A 17,071-nucleotide genomic window follows, 5' to 3' on the forward strand; every position below is an offset into this window, starting at 1 on the left:
ATCCTTATAAACTTGTTGAGGAGTATGTGCTCCACTATATTAAAAGGATACTTATGGTATAAAATCATATAAGAAAAAAGTTAATGTGTTTTCTCATGATCGTACATAAAGCTTCTAATACTGACATCAACATCATTATCCTTAGAGTCAATACTCAGAATCTTTTACTTCTTGTTAAAGAACGCGTGCAAGACGCATATCTTTATGTCTACGCTTAGTACTAGTAGAACATGATAATTTTGGAGCCACCATCTTCTTGGGCAGAGAGTATAGGACTCTCAAGCAAGTTAATATCAATTGACTCATTTTCATTTTCTATATATTGACTTGAATCTTTCATAGCAATAAAATTTGTTATAAAACATATAATAATGCAAACATAATATTTATAAGTACAAGAAACTCATTTAGTTTTTAATTAATAGCGAATATTGTATAACATTTAAATCATCTTTGTTTATTTTCTTTTAAAAAAATTAAGTTCATGTTTGTTTATTTACTATCCACGTGTATGTGCAGTAGTACTTCAAAAAGTAACTTATTTGTCTAACAATTTACAAAACCTAGATAAATATTTTCTTGGGTCTAATGTCATATTCATATTTCACAAGAAATCTCACTAAATAAACAAAAGAAATATTTGTACAAAGATAAGAAAATTAAACAGTAAAAACTAAAGAACTAATTATATACCCATGCCATGAATGATAATAGTAGAATTGCAAAAAGCAAACCAATCATCAAGCCAACTCCTCCATAAATATATGTATTAAGGTTGCTTAAAAAATTAATAAAATTGCAAATAATAGCACATATACATCAATATATATATATATATATATATATAAGTTTTACAAACTTTAAAATAAAATTTATATTAAAAACTTATATTCAAACAAATATATAATTTTATAACATTTTTATTCAAAATTTTCTCTCTTATATTCTAAAATTTATTCAAATCATTTTACATCTATTTACAAAATTAAAATATTTCAAATCTTCAAGTATACTCGAAATCTGCCGAGAAATATATTTTGAAAAATTATATTTATTATTTTCATATACCACATTATTTTTTTATTTTTTTCTCTTATCAAATATATAATATGTAAATAATGTGTAGAAGAATTCAATTAGATTAAAAAGAATAAAATTAAAATTTTTCTTAAAAAAAGTGTGGATCATGAGAGTAAAATCTCGTATATTTTTCGATATTGGGTCGGACTGGATATGTTTTGGACCCGACAAATGGGTCCGAATTTCTGTAATGAATGACGGCCGAACAACGCTAACCCTAATCGTGGCTCCACCTTGCACCTATAAAAACCAACTCATTTGCTTAACTGCATCTTTGTTCACCTCCGAGGGTTTTCTGGAGCAGCTCTGACCACAACTTGTAGCCATGGTACGCTCTCTCTCTTTCACTTGTGGCTTCTTGGTAGGTTTATGTATCTTTGATCTAATTCTTGCTCGCGTCTCTCACTTCGCATACATCTGTTTTTCTATCTTCTACATGAGTGGGTTTCTGGTTTTCTTATTGTGCCTTATATTTACAGTTATGTTGTGTTTTCGAACTTTTCTTGCTTGCAAAACTTGGGAAAATTAAATTTTGCTCTTCGGTTTTTTGTTTGGGGTAGGGGGAGCTTAAAAAGCTGGATCCGCCGTTCGAAGAGCACAACTAAATGTTACTGCTTATCTGTATTCCAATATTAATTTGGATGTTTGTATACCCAAATATTTAAATAAAATCGTTTGCGGTTTATGTTATTTAGACATGTATGTGTTGTTACTGGTTTGTGTAACGAAACTATTTGATATGTATCTCTATGGTACCTTACTTTGATGTCAATACACAACTGTTTGATATCTAACCTATTTCTTTTCGCTTGGGCGTGCCTTTGACTGAAAATGACCTTTGGATGTGATTCCCTGAATCTCTTTTGAGCTTTTATAGATGCATATTATTCTGACCTTCAAAGGAGTATAAATCCCATGTTTGTGGCATGACCTTTTTTTCATCATGGACTGGTTCCATTTGTGGGCAGAGTCAGACAATTTACTTTGTCATTTTTTAGTTAAAAATGTGTGTGCAAATTGCAACCTTTAGTCCTTGAGGTTGCTCATAGATCCATATTATGGGTTTATATGCTTAGTAAAATTTTTGTTTCGCCTTTTGCGTGAGTAGAGCATAGCGTGGAGGTGTTCCTCTGGATATTTTCTTGATTATTACTTGCTAGCTAAAACAGAAGGACAAATAAGATTGGAGAAAAAAAAAATCCACTCTAATATGATAGCCGATAGGATATAGTTCAAATGGCGTTTTCTCCCTGAGAACAAGATAGAGGGTGTGGCCTTGTTCAAATCTTGTGTTGGCCTAACCATTAAAACATTCCTATGATTAACAACGTCCCTCTTCCTTGGGCTGCCCAGCTCCCCCCCTCCCAAAATTCCCAAAATGTACAGAATATATAAACAATTTTCCCTCAGAACATGCTTCCCCTTGTTACTGAATATTTTGACGTGGTACTTTTAACCTATCATAGCCATAGAGAAACCTAGATAGCAGTCTATTGAAGCTGCCGAAATCCCTTTCACTAAAATGGGCATAGACATCCCCACTGAGTAACCCAAGGTTGAAATTCCCCAATTTGGCAATCATCATCGGTAATAGAGTTAGAAGAATGAAGAATAACTTGGATATGGCTAGTTGAGTCTATTGCCTGAGGATTCTCAATTGACATCACGGTGAAATTAAGTCTCCATTGTGTATCATTTGTGGGTCCTCAATGTATTGGTTTAGCCTTGCCAGTTCCAGCCTCGAATATTAGTCTAGAGCTGTTACGACCTCAACTCGTGCTTTAAAATTGCTGTTTCCAATTGGGTTGGGTCTTTTTAAAACTTGACGCTCCCTTATATGCCATGAGTGTCCTCTCCGTACTAGAGCCCATGCCCAATTTAATGGAGGCCTTCCTGCCTTCCATTTTTGAATCGTTGGACTCCAGACCAAGACTGGCTTTGCAGTGAGATTCTGGTATACCTTGGATAAGTCATACTGGACCTTCTCACCTTTTGAGGTCTTTTGTCTATTTCACTGCCATGCCATATGTTCCGCCAGCTCAATTCCACATGCTTGGATTGCCCTTGTGTTTTTCATTGGAATCGTGCCATAACAAAGCATAGGCATATGTTCCTTGGCCTTCACATGTGGCACTTTCTGTTGGCGCTCCCGCTAGGACCCCAGGTTCCGAAGACGTCAAACTACCTAGCACTTTCATGTCATATCATTTCTAGAGGTAGAGCCTAGGAACATATGAAAGAAAGTTGACACCATTCTCAATTCTTTGCCAATAGCTCTCCATCCATCGAGATTTCTTAATTATGAGATGGATGGAATCTCGATGGATGGGGAAATGTATAAAAAAGGAGTGGCAAGGTTTACTTGAACAAATTATTCAAGGAAGCTTTGGATGTGAATATCACTCAAAGCTTTGGATGTTATAGTCATATTAAGAAGTATTCAGATTTAGTTTGTATAATGTTGTGATGCGATTGTGCTTTAATCTTGTTAGGCTTCAGTCTGTTCTTTTTTCTGTCTTTCTGCCTTCGGTTATAAAGTTGTGTGTATGCAGGTGAACGTTCCTAAGACAAAGAAAACATACTGTAAGAGCAAGGAGTGTAGGAAGCACACCTTGCACAAGGTTACACAGTACAAGAAGGGCAAGGATAGCCTTGCTGTTCAAGGAAAGCGCCGCTATGACCGTAAACAATCTGGTTATGGAGGACAGACCAAACCTGTCTTCCACAAAAAGGTCTAGAATTTAATGTTGATTTGTTTACATTACTTGAATTCAATGCTTAGCATAAAAAGATATGAACCTAGAACTATTCTTATAGCTTTAGGATAAGAATCCGACTCTAGTTTTCCCCATTCTGACATTTACCATATTGACTTCATTTTTCCTCTCTCTATAAACAGGCTAAGACTACCAAGAAGATTGTGCTGAGGTTGCAGTGCCAGGGTTGCAAGCATGTTTCCCAGCATCCAATTAAGGTTTGGTGGATCCATCTCTCCTTCGGTTTCCTCGTTCCTTGTTTTGTGGGCTTCCTTGTTTTGTTCTAATGCCTCTTTATTGACCTGTATTTGCAGAGGTGCAAGCATTTTGAGATCGGTGGCGACAAGAAGGGGAAGGGGACTTCTCTTTTCTAAGTGCATTCTTCTGTTTTTTTTTGGCTTCCAATGTTGGACCATGAAAGCTAAAATCTTGGATTTTTTTTTTAGTTTTTCTTTTTTGTTAATCTAATGGCGTCTTGTAGCAACCATCAAATTGTTTCTTATCCCTGTTTATGATAGCTGTTGTGGTTAGAGATTAAATTTGATGATCATCTTTGTTGTGGGTAATATGTTTTTTAAATTAGTTGTAGTAAATTTCATGAAAGGGGTTTTGCATTCCTGGTAGATGTGCACCCATAATTACCTAAATGGGTTTGTAATGTTTGAAACTCAAATTCATCTCAACTCATCTTATCTAATCATTATAATTTTTTCAAATTTTAATACAAAATATAATAAATAATTTAATTTTTTTAAATTTTAAAATAATAATATTAAAAAATAATATTTTAATAATATTTTTTTCAATTATAAATTTTTCTTAACTAAACTCGGTATAACATTTAAATGCAGCTTAATTTAAGAGTTTTTTGAGGGAAAATCTCTCTATTGGTTAATGGCTTTTGCTCTAATTACAAATTGAAACTGATTATAAAGATTTTGACAAACCGAAGTGGTCTCCACTTAGGTGAGGTTTAGATTGGGAGTTGAGATGAGATAAGATGAGTTGAGATGAAAGTTAAAAATTAAATAAAATATTATTATAATATTATCTTTTAATATTATTAGTGTTTTGAGATTTGAAAAAAATGATTTTTTTTATTATATTTTGTGAAAATTTGAAAAAGTTATAATAATTAGAGGAGATGAGATGAGTTAAGATAAACTTTGAATCCAAATGGGATCTTAATTTTGGTCTCTTAGTTTACTCTTCCTAAAATCTTGGCCGCAAAATATTGATTCAAATATCGGATGACCAACAATTTAGTCGGAATTGAATTCTCCTAAATTCGAGTTTAATTTTGACTTTGTCGAAGTTCAAATCCGAGCTCCAACTTTGACTTGTGTAGCTTTCGATTTGATTCCAACTCGTCGGAGCGGAGTTGGATTTAGACTTTTGCTCTGGGTTTTTTCTTCTTTTTTTTTTTCTAGTTTCATTTTTAGTCCATTTTAAAAAGGTTTTTTTTTTTTTTTTTTTATAAACTTTCAAATTTTAATATTTCTAAAGAAATAAAAATTAAAACTAAATCGTTCCCTGTTACTTAAAAAAAAAAAAAAAAAGTACTTATTGATAGTGTCCTCCAATAAATCTAATGAATTCTCGGCTAAAATATGAGCTGCAATATTTGGCTCTATGCATACATAGGTGCAAAAAGGCTTTTAAAATTAATTTCAGATAGGGTACTCCTTTGAAGAGTCTTTGAACAAAGACTCCAAACATCCTAAACTGCAATACAATCCCATAGAGCATGAATAACATACTCCTCTTCCCTTAGACAAATAGGACAGTATGGTGATTCAATGATTTTCTTCTTAAATAGATTCTGGTTTGGAGGCAAAGAATCAAGGCATGCTCTCCATACAAACACCTTAACTGCATTAGTAATTTTGAGCCTCCAACAATTTGACCACTCTTCTTTCTTGGAAACAGACTGTGATGTTTGCCCCTTTGCTTGATCAATAAGTTCATTTTGTAGCTGATAAGCACTCTTTATAGAAAATTGGTCATTGACAGTATATCTCCAAATCAATTTATCTAGGTTGTTGGAGATACTTATGGGAATTTTCTTGATGATATCAACTTCACTGCTTGAGAAAAGCTCGTCAATAAGAGGCATATTCCATTGTTTAGTGCTGGAGTTAATAATGGCAACTATATGGACATCATCCAGTGTATGGGCAGCACTTTGTATTTTGTAAGATGTTGGTTGGGGTAGCCATTTGTCCTTCCGTATTCTAGCCTATTGGTCATTACCAATTCTCCAAATAGAGCCTTCTGCGACTAAGTGTCTGGCTGCCATAAGACTTCTCCAAATGAAGGATGCTCAAGATCCAAGTTTAGCTTTGAAGAAAGAGGATTGAGGGAAATACCTCAGCTTAAGAATTTGGGCAGCAAGGCAATCAAGTCTTTGTATAAGTCTCCAACCTCTTTTGGCCAATAAGGCCAAATTAAAACATTCTAGGTCCCGAAATTCCAATCCTCCTGTTGTCTTTGCCTTTCCCATTTGGCTCCAAGAAACCCAATGGATCATTCTCTCATTGTTATTCTGGTCCCATCAGTAATGATGCATCACCTTGTTAATTTCTTTGAGCAAGGGTTTTGGGAGTTTGAAAACACCCATATTGTAAGTAGGCAATCCTTGAATCACTGACTTGAGAAGGATTTCCTTTCCAGCCTGTGAAAGAAACTTTGTTTTCCAGGTACTAATCCTGCTCCTCACCCTATCCAATATACTCTTGAAGGCTTGATTTTGAGATCTACCAATGAGGGTAGGTAAACCAAGGTATTTTTCACCATTGAGGGGATCCATTAACAAGCATTGAATAAGAAACATAGTCTATGCACTTCATTATCATTTCAATCCATCTTCTATTGAAATCCATTTTCATCGTAAAGCTCTTAAAAACTCACTCCACTCTATCATAGGTCTTACTCATATCAAGTTTCAAAGCCATAAAGCCTGATTGACCTGAAAGCCAATTATTCATATAATGCACTGCCTCATAGGCTATTATCACATTGTCCATGATTAATCTCACTGAAACGAAAGCACTTTGTGTGGGGGATATGATCTCAGGTAGTATCGCCTTCAATCTGTTGGCCAACACTTTTGAAATAATTTTATAAAGAACATTGCATAAAGAGATTGGTCTGAAATCAGAAATTTCTTGGGGTTTTTAACCTTTGGAATCAGCACAATGTAGGCCTCATTAATCTGTGCTAACTCACCAAAAGAATTGAGGAACTCAAGTGCAGCTTCACACACAGCAGGTCCAATAGTGTTCCAATGAGTTTGGTAGAAGACTGCAGGGAAACCATCTAGCCTAAGGGAGCTTAGAGGGTTCATCTGGAAGATGGCCTCTTTAATTTCTGCTTCTGTAAATCTTTTGATTAGGATTGAGTTCATCTCCAGAGTCACTTTTAGGGTCATAGAACTGAGGCAGTCATCAATTCCTTCGGGTTTAGAAGAGGAAAAGAGGTCCTTATAAAACTAGGGGAACACTTCTGTAATCTCCTCAGATTTTGTAGTTGTAGAGCCATCCTTTTATCAATTCTCCTGATTATGTTGTTCTTCCTCATTTGATTAGCACACGTGATAAAATTTCATATTCCTGTCACCATCTTTAAACTAGGTCTATTTTGCTCTTTGTTTTCATCTGACATTTTCTTCCACTAGCATGCCATCCACTTCTTTTTGCATCTATTTAATGCCTCTTGTATGATCACCAGTGTTTAAGTTTTGTAACTTAGAAATCTAATTGAGCTTAGCGATAATAGATCTCCTCTGATTATTCACTTTCACCTTGCTCCACTTCTTTAGAGATTCCTTACATCGTTGTAACCCTTTAATAACTGTAATCATCTTGGTAGTTGATCTCAACTATTGTGCCCAGCTTTCATCAAAGATATTGCAACAATCCTCTTTTTTGGCTTAGCTAGCCTCATACCTGAATAACTTCTCATTCCAATGATTAACATCCAGTCTATTTCCCATTAAGATCAGTAAAGGGCTATGATCAAAGGTTTGAGCAGCTAAAGTATTAACATAAGTACATGCAAATAGCATGGTCCAGGCAAAGTTTCCAAAAGCAAGATCTAACCTCTCTTTTGTGAATTGATTGCAATCTCTATTATTGCTCCAAGTAAACTTTATTCGTTGAAAGCCAAGATCACTTAGTCCACAACCTTCCATTGCTACTCAAAATTCTTCCATTTGGCTATAAGGTTTGATTGCAGCAACATACTTCTCATGATATGTAAGATCTCATTAAAATCCCCCATGCGCATCCAAGCCATCTCAACACTTGGTTTAAGCATTTGTAGTAACTGCCAGCTTTCACGCCTTTTTGCAGTTATTGGGCATCCATAAAAACATGTCAGTAGCAGTAGTGTGCCATCTTATATCCTCTTTACAATAATAGAAATATGGTTATGAGAATAAGATTCCAAGCAAACAGAATTTGAGCTCTTCCCTAATAAAGCTAAACCTCCACTTAGGCCCCTGTTGTTAACTACAAACTATTGTCAAACTCCAAATGATTCCTCACTATCTCCACCTTATTCATATTATACTTTGTTTCCATAAGGAAAACAAAATTTAGGCACTTAGATTTCACCAAAAGATGTAATTCACGAACTGTCCGAGGGTTCTCAAGTCCCCAGCAGTTCTAGTTCAAGAAAATCATGGTTGTTGGTAGGGCTTCATAACTGCCTCCACCAATGCAACCTGATTTAGGCTCTTTTCAAGGTTGAGCTCTAACTTAGAATTTTTAGCCATTTGTGAGAACACATGTTTATTCGTGTCTACAAGAGTCTCTCTTTTCTTTTTAGTACCAAAATTAATCAAGGGGTCATTTTGCTTCCTAAGTTGATACCCTCTAGCTCTCATCTTCCATGATGGTTTCTTTTTTGACATATATTCATACTGAACAGTAACATTAAAAGGTATAACAGATTGAGGATAACTTCTACTCATGCTTAATATTCCCTTTCGCAATAAATTAGCAAGAGAGGATTAAATAGGCAACTCAAAATCCATGCTATTTTGCGGATTCAAACCTTCTTAACTATGTGCCAATGCTGGATCAATGGCAAATTTCCTTGAAGAGTCTTCCTCCAATGTTTCCTTATCATCAGTCGTGGCCTCCCCAGTTTGGAAATTTGCATGATATAAGGCCTCATTTTTGTCTACTCCTTGATTTGCGTACTCACCCCATTTCTAGCCAATTCTCCATTATCATGATCAAATTTTGCCACTGATTTTGTCTGTCACTGAGCCTTAGATCCCTCAATAGATTTTGCATTTCCTTTCTTGGTGTAATTTTTGGAAACTTGCATGATATAAGGCCTCATTTTGGTCTACTCCTTGATTTGCCAACTCACCCCTATTTACAGCCAATTTTGCTGATTCTCCAATATCATGATCAAAATTTGCCACCAATTGTGCATATGATTGAGCCTCAGATCCCTCCTTAGATTTTGCATTTCCTTTCTTGGTGTCACCACTGTCACCTTCGTCGGAGAGCTCTTGCTGCTGGTTTAGAGGTTGGGTCATATCCCTTCTACAAACATATTTTTTGCTGCAAAAAATATTGAAGTTCGTAGGCTGTGCTCCAAGCCAAGGGCCATACTAAGTTTGTGTTTCTTCAGCCATCTTTCTATCTAGTTTCTGTCTTGTGCATCCTCTCCCCTCATGCTTCGGGACCCCACACCAGAAGCAAAAAATTTGCAGTCATTCATACTTGAAAGATATCTACAATTGTTTCTCTCCAGCTCTTAGCCACTTCTCCTGTAACAAAGACCTAGTTAACTCAACTTCAACCCTTACTCGTAAGCATCTTCCCCATCCAAAACCTTCCCTGTCCACATCTACTGATATCACCTTTCCAATGGCTGAACCAATCTTTCCTCCTATTTCCTCACACATACATGCAAGAGGTAAGTTGTAGAGTTGAACCCAAAAAGGTTCATATGAAAATGATATAGTGTTAGGAGGTGTACTGCCTTCAAATTCCTGGAGAGATAAAAGAGCATGATAAAAAAACCAACGCCTTCCAGTTGGCACTTTTTCCTTAATGAGTTTCTTTGGAATTCAATGATGAAACAATATTCTCCCACTTCTTTGAAAGTAACCCCACCCCCAATTTCTACACTTGTGCCATTGTTGTTTTAAAAGCTTCTTTCTTCACTCCCTTCTCTGTCACAATCAGACCAAGAAGGCATTGCTTGCCTCGATACCATGAGTCACTGATGGCCTCATCAGAACAATGAATTATCCGGTAAGTCTAAGTCCCTCCCAGCGTTTGGAGAGATCATCTTCCTCATCTCCACACTCTTAAGACTAATGTCTAAGAGACAAGTTCTTTGGCTTGGCAAAGAAACGAAAATCTTAATTTCTCAGAAAGAGAAGATAAGGACATCAGAACTGCTAATTTACTTTTATACTAATATCTAACTTATTTTTATACTAGACTTATACTATAGTATTACATGTTATTATATTATACTAGTGTCTAACTTGTTTATAACATCTTTCTATACTAGACTTATTTCTGGTGTCTAATTGCATGTTATCATACTTTAGTAAATTTGTATTATGTGTTATCAACTTATTACACTAGACTTATTAGTTATTTCTATACTAGTGTCTAACTTATTTCTAGACAAGACTTATAGTATAGTGTCTAATTACATGTTATTATACTTTAATAAATTAGTATTATGTATTATTAACTTATTATATTAGAATTATTAGTTATTTCTATAGTAGTGTCTAATTTATTTCTATACTTAATCATGTATGGTAATAATGCTATAATGTTTACATATACTAAACTATTATTAGTTTATTTATATTATAGTATAATTATATTATTTTATAATAATTAGCTCATGCTAGTATATTATTGAACTTAGCTATATAAGTTCTAGTTATATAACTATGTAACTATACTAGTATATATGATAAAAATATAGATAAATATATATTTTTATAACATATGTACAATATTAGAGTCGGAGTCGGTCCAGTGACATCTCCAACTCCGACTGAAATATTAAAAAATAAATCCTACTCCAACTCCATTTTGTCGGAGTCAGAACGGAGTTGGATTCAGAGTTAGATTTTCATATTCTTGCTCAACCCTACTGAGTATAATGCATATTTAAAATAAAAACTAAGAGAAATAAAATCAAGACTTTAAAAAATGAAATAAAAATAAAAATTGAAAATAGTGAAAAATTAGAAAGAAATAAAAATGAAGTGGAAGGAAAAAAAAGCTAAAATAGGAATTAAAAGAGTCATTTAAATCAAAAGAAATCCAACCAAAGGCTATTAGTAGAAAAAAATAAAAACAAAATAAACTTCTAAATTAAAAAAAGAAACATTTGATATGGTAGGGGCATTCCCTCCCCAATTCGAGGTAGCTAGCGCGCTGCAAGGTGTCCTGTATTCCAGTCACCTACATGGTAGCTAATTGGCAAACCCATAAGCCACCATGGGTGGCTACCTAGACATCCATGACCCACCCTGAGGCGGTGGTAGCCACCTCGCAACAATCTGTGATGAGAATCCCTTGTACGGGTTTTTTTCTTTGAATTTTGTTTTTTTTGCTTCTTTTTCCTTTTAGTTTTTTTTTTTTAAATCTATTAGTTTATTTTTAAATTTGAATTTTCTTTTATATTTAAAGTTATTATTGTTTTGCTTAAAGCTTATTTCTTGGTCTTAAGTTTTTTCTAATTCTAGTGAGTTTAATTTTCTATAGTATTTTTTTGTTGTTAATCACAAGACTTCTGTTAATCTCAAGCCTCTCTATGGCTTCTCTCACCCTTCCGGTTCTTCTTTCTCTGATCATAACATCTTCCATGCTGCCGTTGTTGATTCTTTCACAAATAATTAACAGCTAAACCTATATATGATACTTTCTCCTTATCTAAAGCCGTCCCTTCCCTAGTATCCGAAGCTGACAATGATCTCTTACTTAGATTTCATTCTTTAGAGGAAGTTAAACAAGCATTGTCTAGTTTTCCCATCGACTCCTCGCCCTGATGGTTTTTCTTCCTCATTCTACCTTGCATGTTGGTCTATTGTGCATATGGACCTTCATGATACAGTGATTTGAGTTTTTTCAAGGTGGGGCTTTACATCCCTCTTACAAACATTCTTTCATAACTCTCATTACAAGAAATATAGGCTATTGCGGCGATTTACTATTTTTCGGAAATAATTTTGCCGCATTAAGTCATTATTTACGACGATTTGAAGGTCGACGCAGCCTCCAAACCGCATATTTTTAGTTTTACTTTTCGCAACGATTTTAACAACATTTGTGGCGTATAAAATCGCCGCAAATAATATTTTAACTTTTGCAGCACTTTTAATCACAATTGTGACATTAAAAAGCGTTGCAAAAGGTGAAAAGCGAGTTGTGGCAAACAATTTCCCTGCAATTGCCCTTTTAATGTTAAGGGCGCCAAAACGCAAGAAACTTAATCAGATTTTCCCCCTATCACCTGTTAACATTTCTCCCGTGCACTCCCAAATCCCGATGTCACATTCTTCCCTAACTTGCTCTTCTCCATTTCTATCTACATGCACATTAAGCAAAACCCACTCAAAATTTATTAGCTACATGATTGCCCCTTCCACCGAAATCCACCACTAACAGCGGAGCTACTCCACCCCGGCCTGTAGATTTTCGCGTAATCAAAACCCACGAAATCGTCGTCTTCACTCGCATCAGCTGAGGCTATACCAGTTTAGTGCCGAAAAAGGCCCTGTTTCTTGTAGTGTCTTATCCTAAAAAGGATAGCCCCTCAATTATCTCGGATTTTAAACTTATTAGTTTATGTCAGGTGGCTTACAAGGGTGTTTTTTTTTTTTTTTTTCCCTTTCTAAAACTCTTTGCCTCTCGTCTTGTTACTCCCAAGCTAATCTCGGTGCATCAAGGTGCTTTTGTTGAGGGCAGGATCATCTTCGATAGCATTGCTTTGGCTAAAGAACTCACTCATAGTTGATCAAGAAAACTCCATGGTAATAATGTCATGCCTAAGGTCAACTTGGCTAAAGCCTTTGATAGAGTCAATTGGGAATTATCTCACTAGTGTTCTTACCTTTTTTGGTTTTAGTGAAGGTGTTATCTCCCATCTCCAGACTTGCTTTTCCAAAACTACTTTCTCTGTTTGTTTAAATTGTACTCATTCTGGGTATTTTACTTTGAGCAGGGTATAAGACAAAGTGATCATTTATCTCCCCTGCTCTTCATTCTCAGTGAAGTGCCTTTGAGTTGAGGCCTTCACAAGCTTATGGTTGATGGCTAGATTTCTCACTACGTTGTCCCTCGTGACTGTACCTCGATTTCTAATATTTTGTTTACCAATAATCTTTTGATCTTCACTAATGGCTCCTAAAATTCTCTTAGCACTCTTATGAAGTTCATCTCCCATTATGAATGCATATCAGGTCAAAAGATCAATCAATCCAAGAGTGTTTTCTTAACGTCCAAAAATACCCATTTTTTCTATAAAACTCATTGTTGAGTCTATTACACATTTTCGTGAGGCAAGGAATAGTTCATTGGCTCAAAAGGGTTTCGATATCCCAACCCTAACCTTCTTCCTAAAGTCGTGTGCTCTTCTATGGTTTGGAACATTGAAAAGCTTTTGGCCGTTGGTGATCATGCCTTCCTTCAAGAGGTCTATAATTATCTGGTGAGACTTAAGTTGGACCTTGATTCTAGGGTGTGGAAACACACCAATGACAAGAATTTTAGTTCCAAATATGCTTGGAACCTTTTTAGAGATCATTACCCCCCATTCTCATTTGCTTCTTATAACTGGAATAATATTCTCCCTATCAAGATTTTTATGTTCATTTGAGAATTGTGGCAGAATGGCATTCTTCTGGATGATCAGATCCGACACTATGGAATCATTTTGTCTTCCAAATGTTCTTGTTGCTCTGAGGGATAATTAGAGATCGCTAACCATATCTTTACAGATTGTCCTCTCTAAACAGGTGTGGCACTATTTCTCTAATTTTGGTTAAAAGTTCATTACCCTTGGTAATTGGAAGAATCAAGCCACTCAGTGGTGGCTTGCCTCTATTGACTCCATCTTCTTGTTAGCATACTACGACCTCTCATTCTTTAGGAGATTTGGCTTGAAAGGAATAAATCCAGATTTGATGATTTTCTCACTAGCTTTGATACCATCATTTATAAGATCGTCAACTCGCGTAGGAATCTCAATATCCTTCTTAAGCCTTGTTCTCTCTTGCTCAACTCAAAAGCTCTCGCCCTTGAGTCTCTTCACACTTCTCGGATCATCATCCGGGCCAAGAAGCCAACCTTGGTGAAGTAGTCATCCCTTCCTTTTGGGACCCTCAAATTAAATATTGATAGCCAAAGGCAATACAGGTTCTTTTGGTTATGCTGGTATCCTTAAGTCGTCTAATTACTCCATTATTGTTGACGTTTTTTTTTTTTTGCGCTTTGGTACTAACATACTTGCATAATTATCAGCTAAGTGTTTTGCGCTTATTGTTGAATTGAGTTCTCTCCTTGTGGTAAACTGGTTTGATAATGCTTAACCCAAATGGCAATATTTTGATATTTGGGATGATATTTTACAGCTCAATCAAACATCATTTTCCTTTTAGTCCCAAACACATTTACAAGGAGGGTAAACATCATTTAGAACATTGGACAACACAATAAGTTTCTCTTCTCTAGTTCAATTGCCTAAATATATGCTTGCTCTAGATTGTGCAGGTACTCCTAGCTTTCGACATTAACTCTAGTTCTTAATTTTCTTAATGGACCCATTGTAATCTTTTGTTATATATTAATTTCCACTTTTAATTTTCCTTAGGAGCACTACAACATAATTTATCTTTTGTGACAGAGGAAACTGTCATAAAAAATTGTCAAAACGTCACTAAAGATATTTGGTGACGGTTTGAAACCGTCACCTAATGTGCGTCACAGAAAATAATTGACGGTTTACTGTTGAACCGTCACTAAAACTATTTTTAGTGACGGTTGGAGGTGTTCCGTTTGGTTGAACGTTCGAATGTTCCCTTTTTTTGTGACGGTTGAGAACTGTCACAGAAAATAACGTTCAAACGTCCAATTGAACGTTCGAACGGCAACCTGACCGATTGGCGTTCGAATGAGAGAAGTTGACGTTCGTTGATTATAATTTGGTATCATATTTACGTTCGAACGTTAATGCGTTTGAACATTAATTATAATAAACGTTCGAATTTCCGTTCGAACGTTAATAGACCAATATTCAAATGTAATGGGTTTAACATTCGGACGTTATTTTGAATGTAAACGAATAAGCATTCGAATGCAAGTGGTACATTCGGAGGTTTGTTCGAACGTTAATCGTTTAATCATTCGAATGTTTTGTTAGTTTGAGGGCCAGTACGTTCGAACGTAAAGGCCTACATTCAAATGTTACTATACAATTTTATGTATTGACATTTGAACGTTGATTCGAATGTGAACCAACGTTCAAACGTTTTTACTTTACATTTGAACGTACAGATAAGAAATACTAATTTCATAAAATTTAAAAAATACCAACTATATCATATTACATAACAATGTCTTATAAAATTTTAAAATTATATATTAAAACTAGCCACCACTACTAATAAAATTTATTTCTTCTTTTTTCCTCGCCCACCGCGATTCTGTTGCAACGACATAACACGCTCCATTTGCACCATCATCTCCCGTTGCACTTGCTCTTGGACTTCACTGCGTATTCTTTCCTCCTTGTCTCTATGTTGGTCCTGCAAACGTGTCTCTAAATGAGACTGTCGTTCTAAGAGAGACTCTAACTCTTGCTGTTTTGACCTCATATACTCATTCTCACGCCGTGCAGCTTCTAAATCTTTTGTAAGATTTTTAATTTGTGAAGTCGATGAGGTTGCGTGAATATGTCTATATCACTAGGAGAGGATTCCCCAGAAGCCGACTGCATCTCCATCATTTTTTCTTGCAATTTGAAAGGTAATGATCATTGATAAGTAACGTATTAAAAGAAATAAAAATAAAAAGTAAATTATTCACATGTTATATAATTTATTTAACAAAATTAACACTGCTTACATAATTATCTGCAGCGACAGGATCCATCCACTCACTATGCTCATTAGTGTGAGCAGCAGCATAGACATGAATAAGGAAAAATTTTTCATAATCATCACGTTTCTAACAAAGCAACATTAGCAATTTTAAAAAGATAATGTTAGTACTTAAATAAAAGAATATCAGAAAAATAAATGAATGCTATAATTTTTTAATTACCATTTTTTCAGCAAGACAGTGGAATGACCTTGAACCGGCACGATGATGGACAGTCAGAGCGGATCTATTCTGTGTATTTGTAGAACTCAAGTGCTACAAAATATATTAAGAATGTTAATTGTAATATGTATACATATAATATATAGAACAAATATGAATGTAAATAATTAAAAGATATAAATGTAAAATACCTGATAATCTGGAGATGCGAAAAGATTATTACACTTTTTCCAATCATCTAATTTCATCTGCTGGAAAGGAGACTGCACAGCCTCTTCCAACGTCTGAAACTTTTTGAAGTGGTCATGACATCGTCCTTTGTGACGTCGGAATAGTGTAGTCATCAACTCATTCATGGTTATCAAATCCTCACTACGTCCAAAGTCGAGGTCGAATTCATTCTAACAAGTGAATAAGGTAAAAAATATAATATACTAATCTAAGTGAAAAAAATATACTCTCAAAGTAAACTCACCAGCACACGACTTCGAATGTGTTCCTTAATCTCATTCGGAACATCTCGCCATGAGCGCACATAAAATGGAGCATAAGCTCGAACTACTGTGCCAATATAGGAGGAAAGCACTGCAATACTATTATCCACTCCTCTAGTGGAATTATCAGGAATGGTGATCTTGAATTTTCCTTGCCTTCTATTTTTTTCAAGAGAGATGCCACGTGTATAGCCATGACCGCGACATGCAGATGCATCAACTACAAGACAATAGATAGTATAATTATAGTTATATAGTTATTGAGACAAAAGTATTAACTATATAATTAATTATCAATGACAATATTTCCTTACTAATAGATGTCGACTAGCTGTTATTCTCTTGCGTGTTAACATGATCTTCAAGAGCGGATTCCTCGAGTGGGGAGTCATCAATGGGTTCGGGATTTGGACTTGGCAGA

General features: G+C 35.2%; 1 protein-coding gene across 2 annotated transcripts; it reads left to right on the forward strand.

The window, feature by feature from the left end:
- The first annotated feature begins 1,252 nt into the window (after window positions 1–1,252).
- LOC121256253 (60S ribosomal protein L44) lies at window positions 1,253–4,375 on the forward strand. 2 transcript variants are annotated; one of them, XM_041156978.1, is made up of 4 exons: window positions 1,253–1,408; window positions 3,633–3,812; window positions 3,980–4,054; window positions 4,151–4,375. In XM_041156978.1, exons 1-4 carry the CDS (start codon window positions 1,406–1,408, stop codon window positions 4,208–4,210), a joined length of 318 nt encoding a protein of 105 aa, XP_041012912.1. In that variant the 5' UTR covers window positions 1,253–1,405; the 3' UTR covers window positions 4,211–4,375. The 2 variants fall into 2 exon arrangements, with proteins under 2 accessions (XP_041012912.1, XP_041012911.1); XM_041156977.1 differs by lacking the exon at window positions 1,253–1,408 and having other exon boundaries at window positions 3,627–3,812.
- Window positions 4,376–17,071: the final 12,696 nt, after the last annotated feature.

Source organism: Juglans microcarpa x Juglans regia, chromosome 3D (genome assembly GCF_004785595.1).
Source record: "Juglans microcarpa x Juglans regia isolate MS1-56 chromosome 3D, Jm3101_v1.0, whole genome shotgun sequence".
Classification (NCBI taxonomy): domain Eukaryota; kingdom Viridiplantae; phylum Streptophyta; class Magnoliopsida; order Fagales; family Juglandaceae; genus Juglans; species Juglans microcarpa x Juglans regia.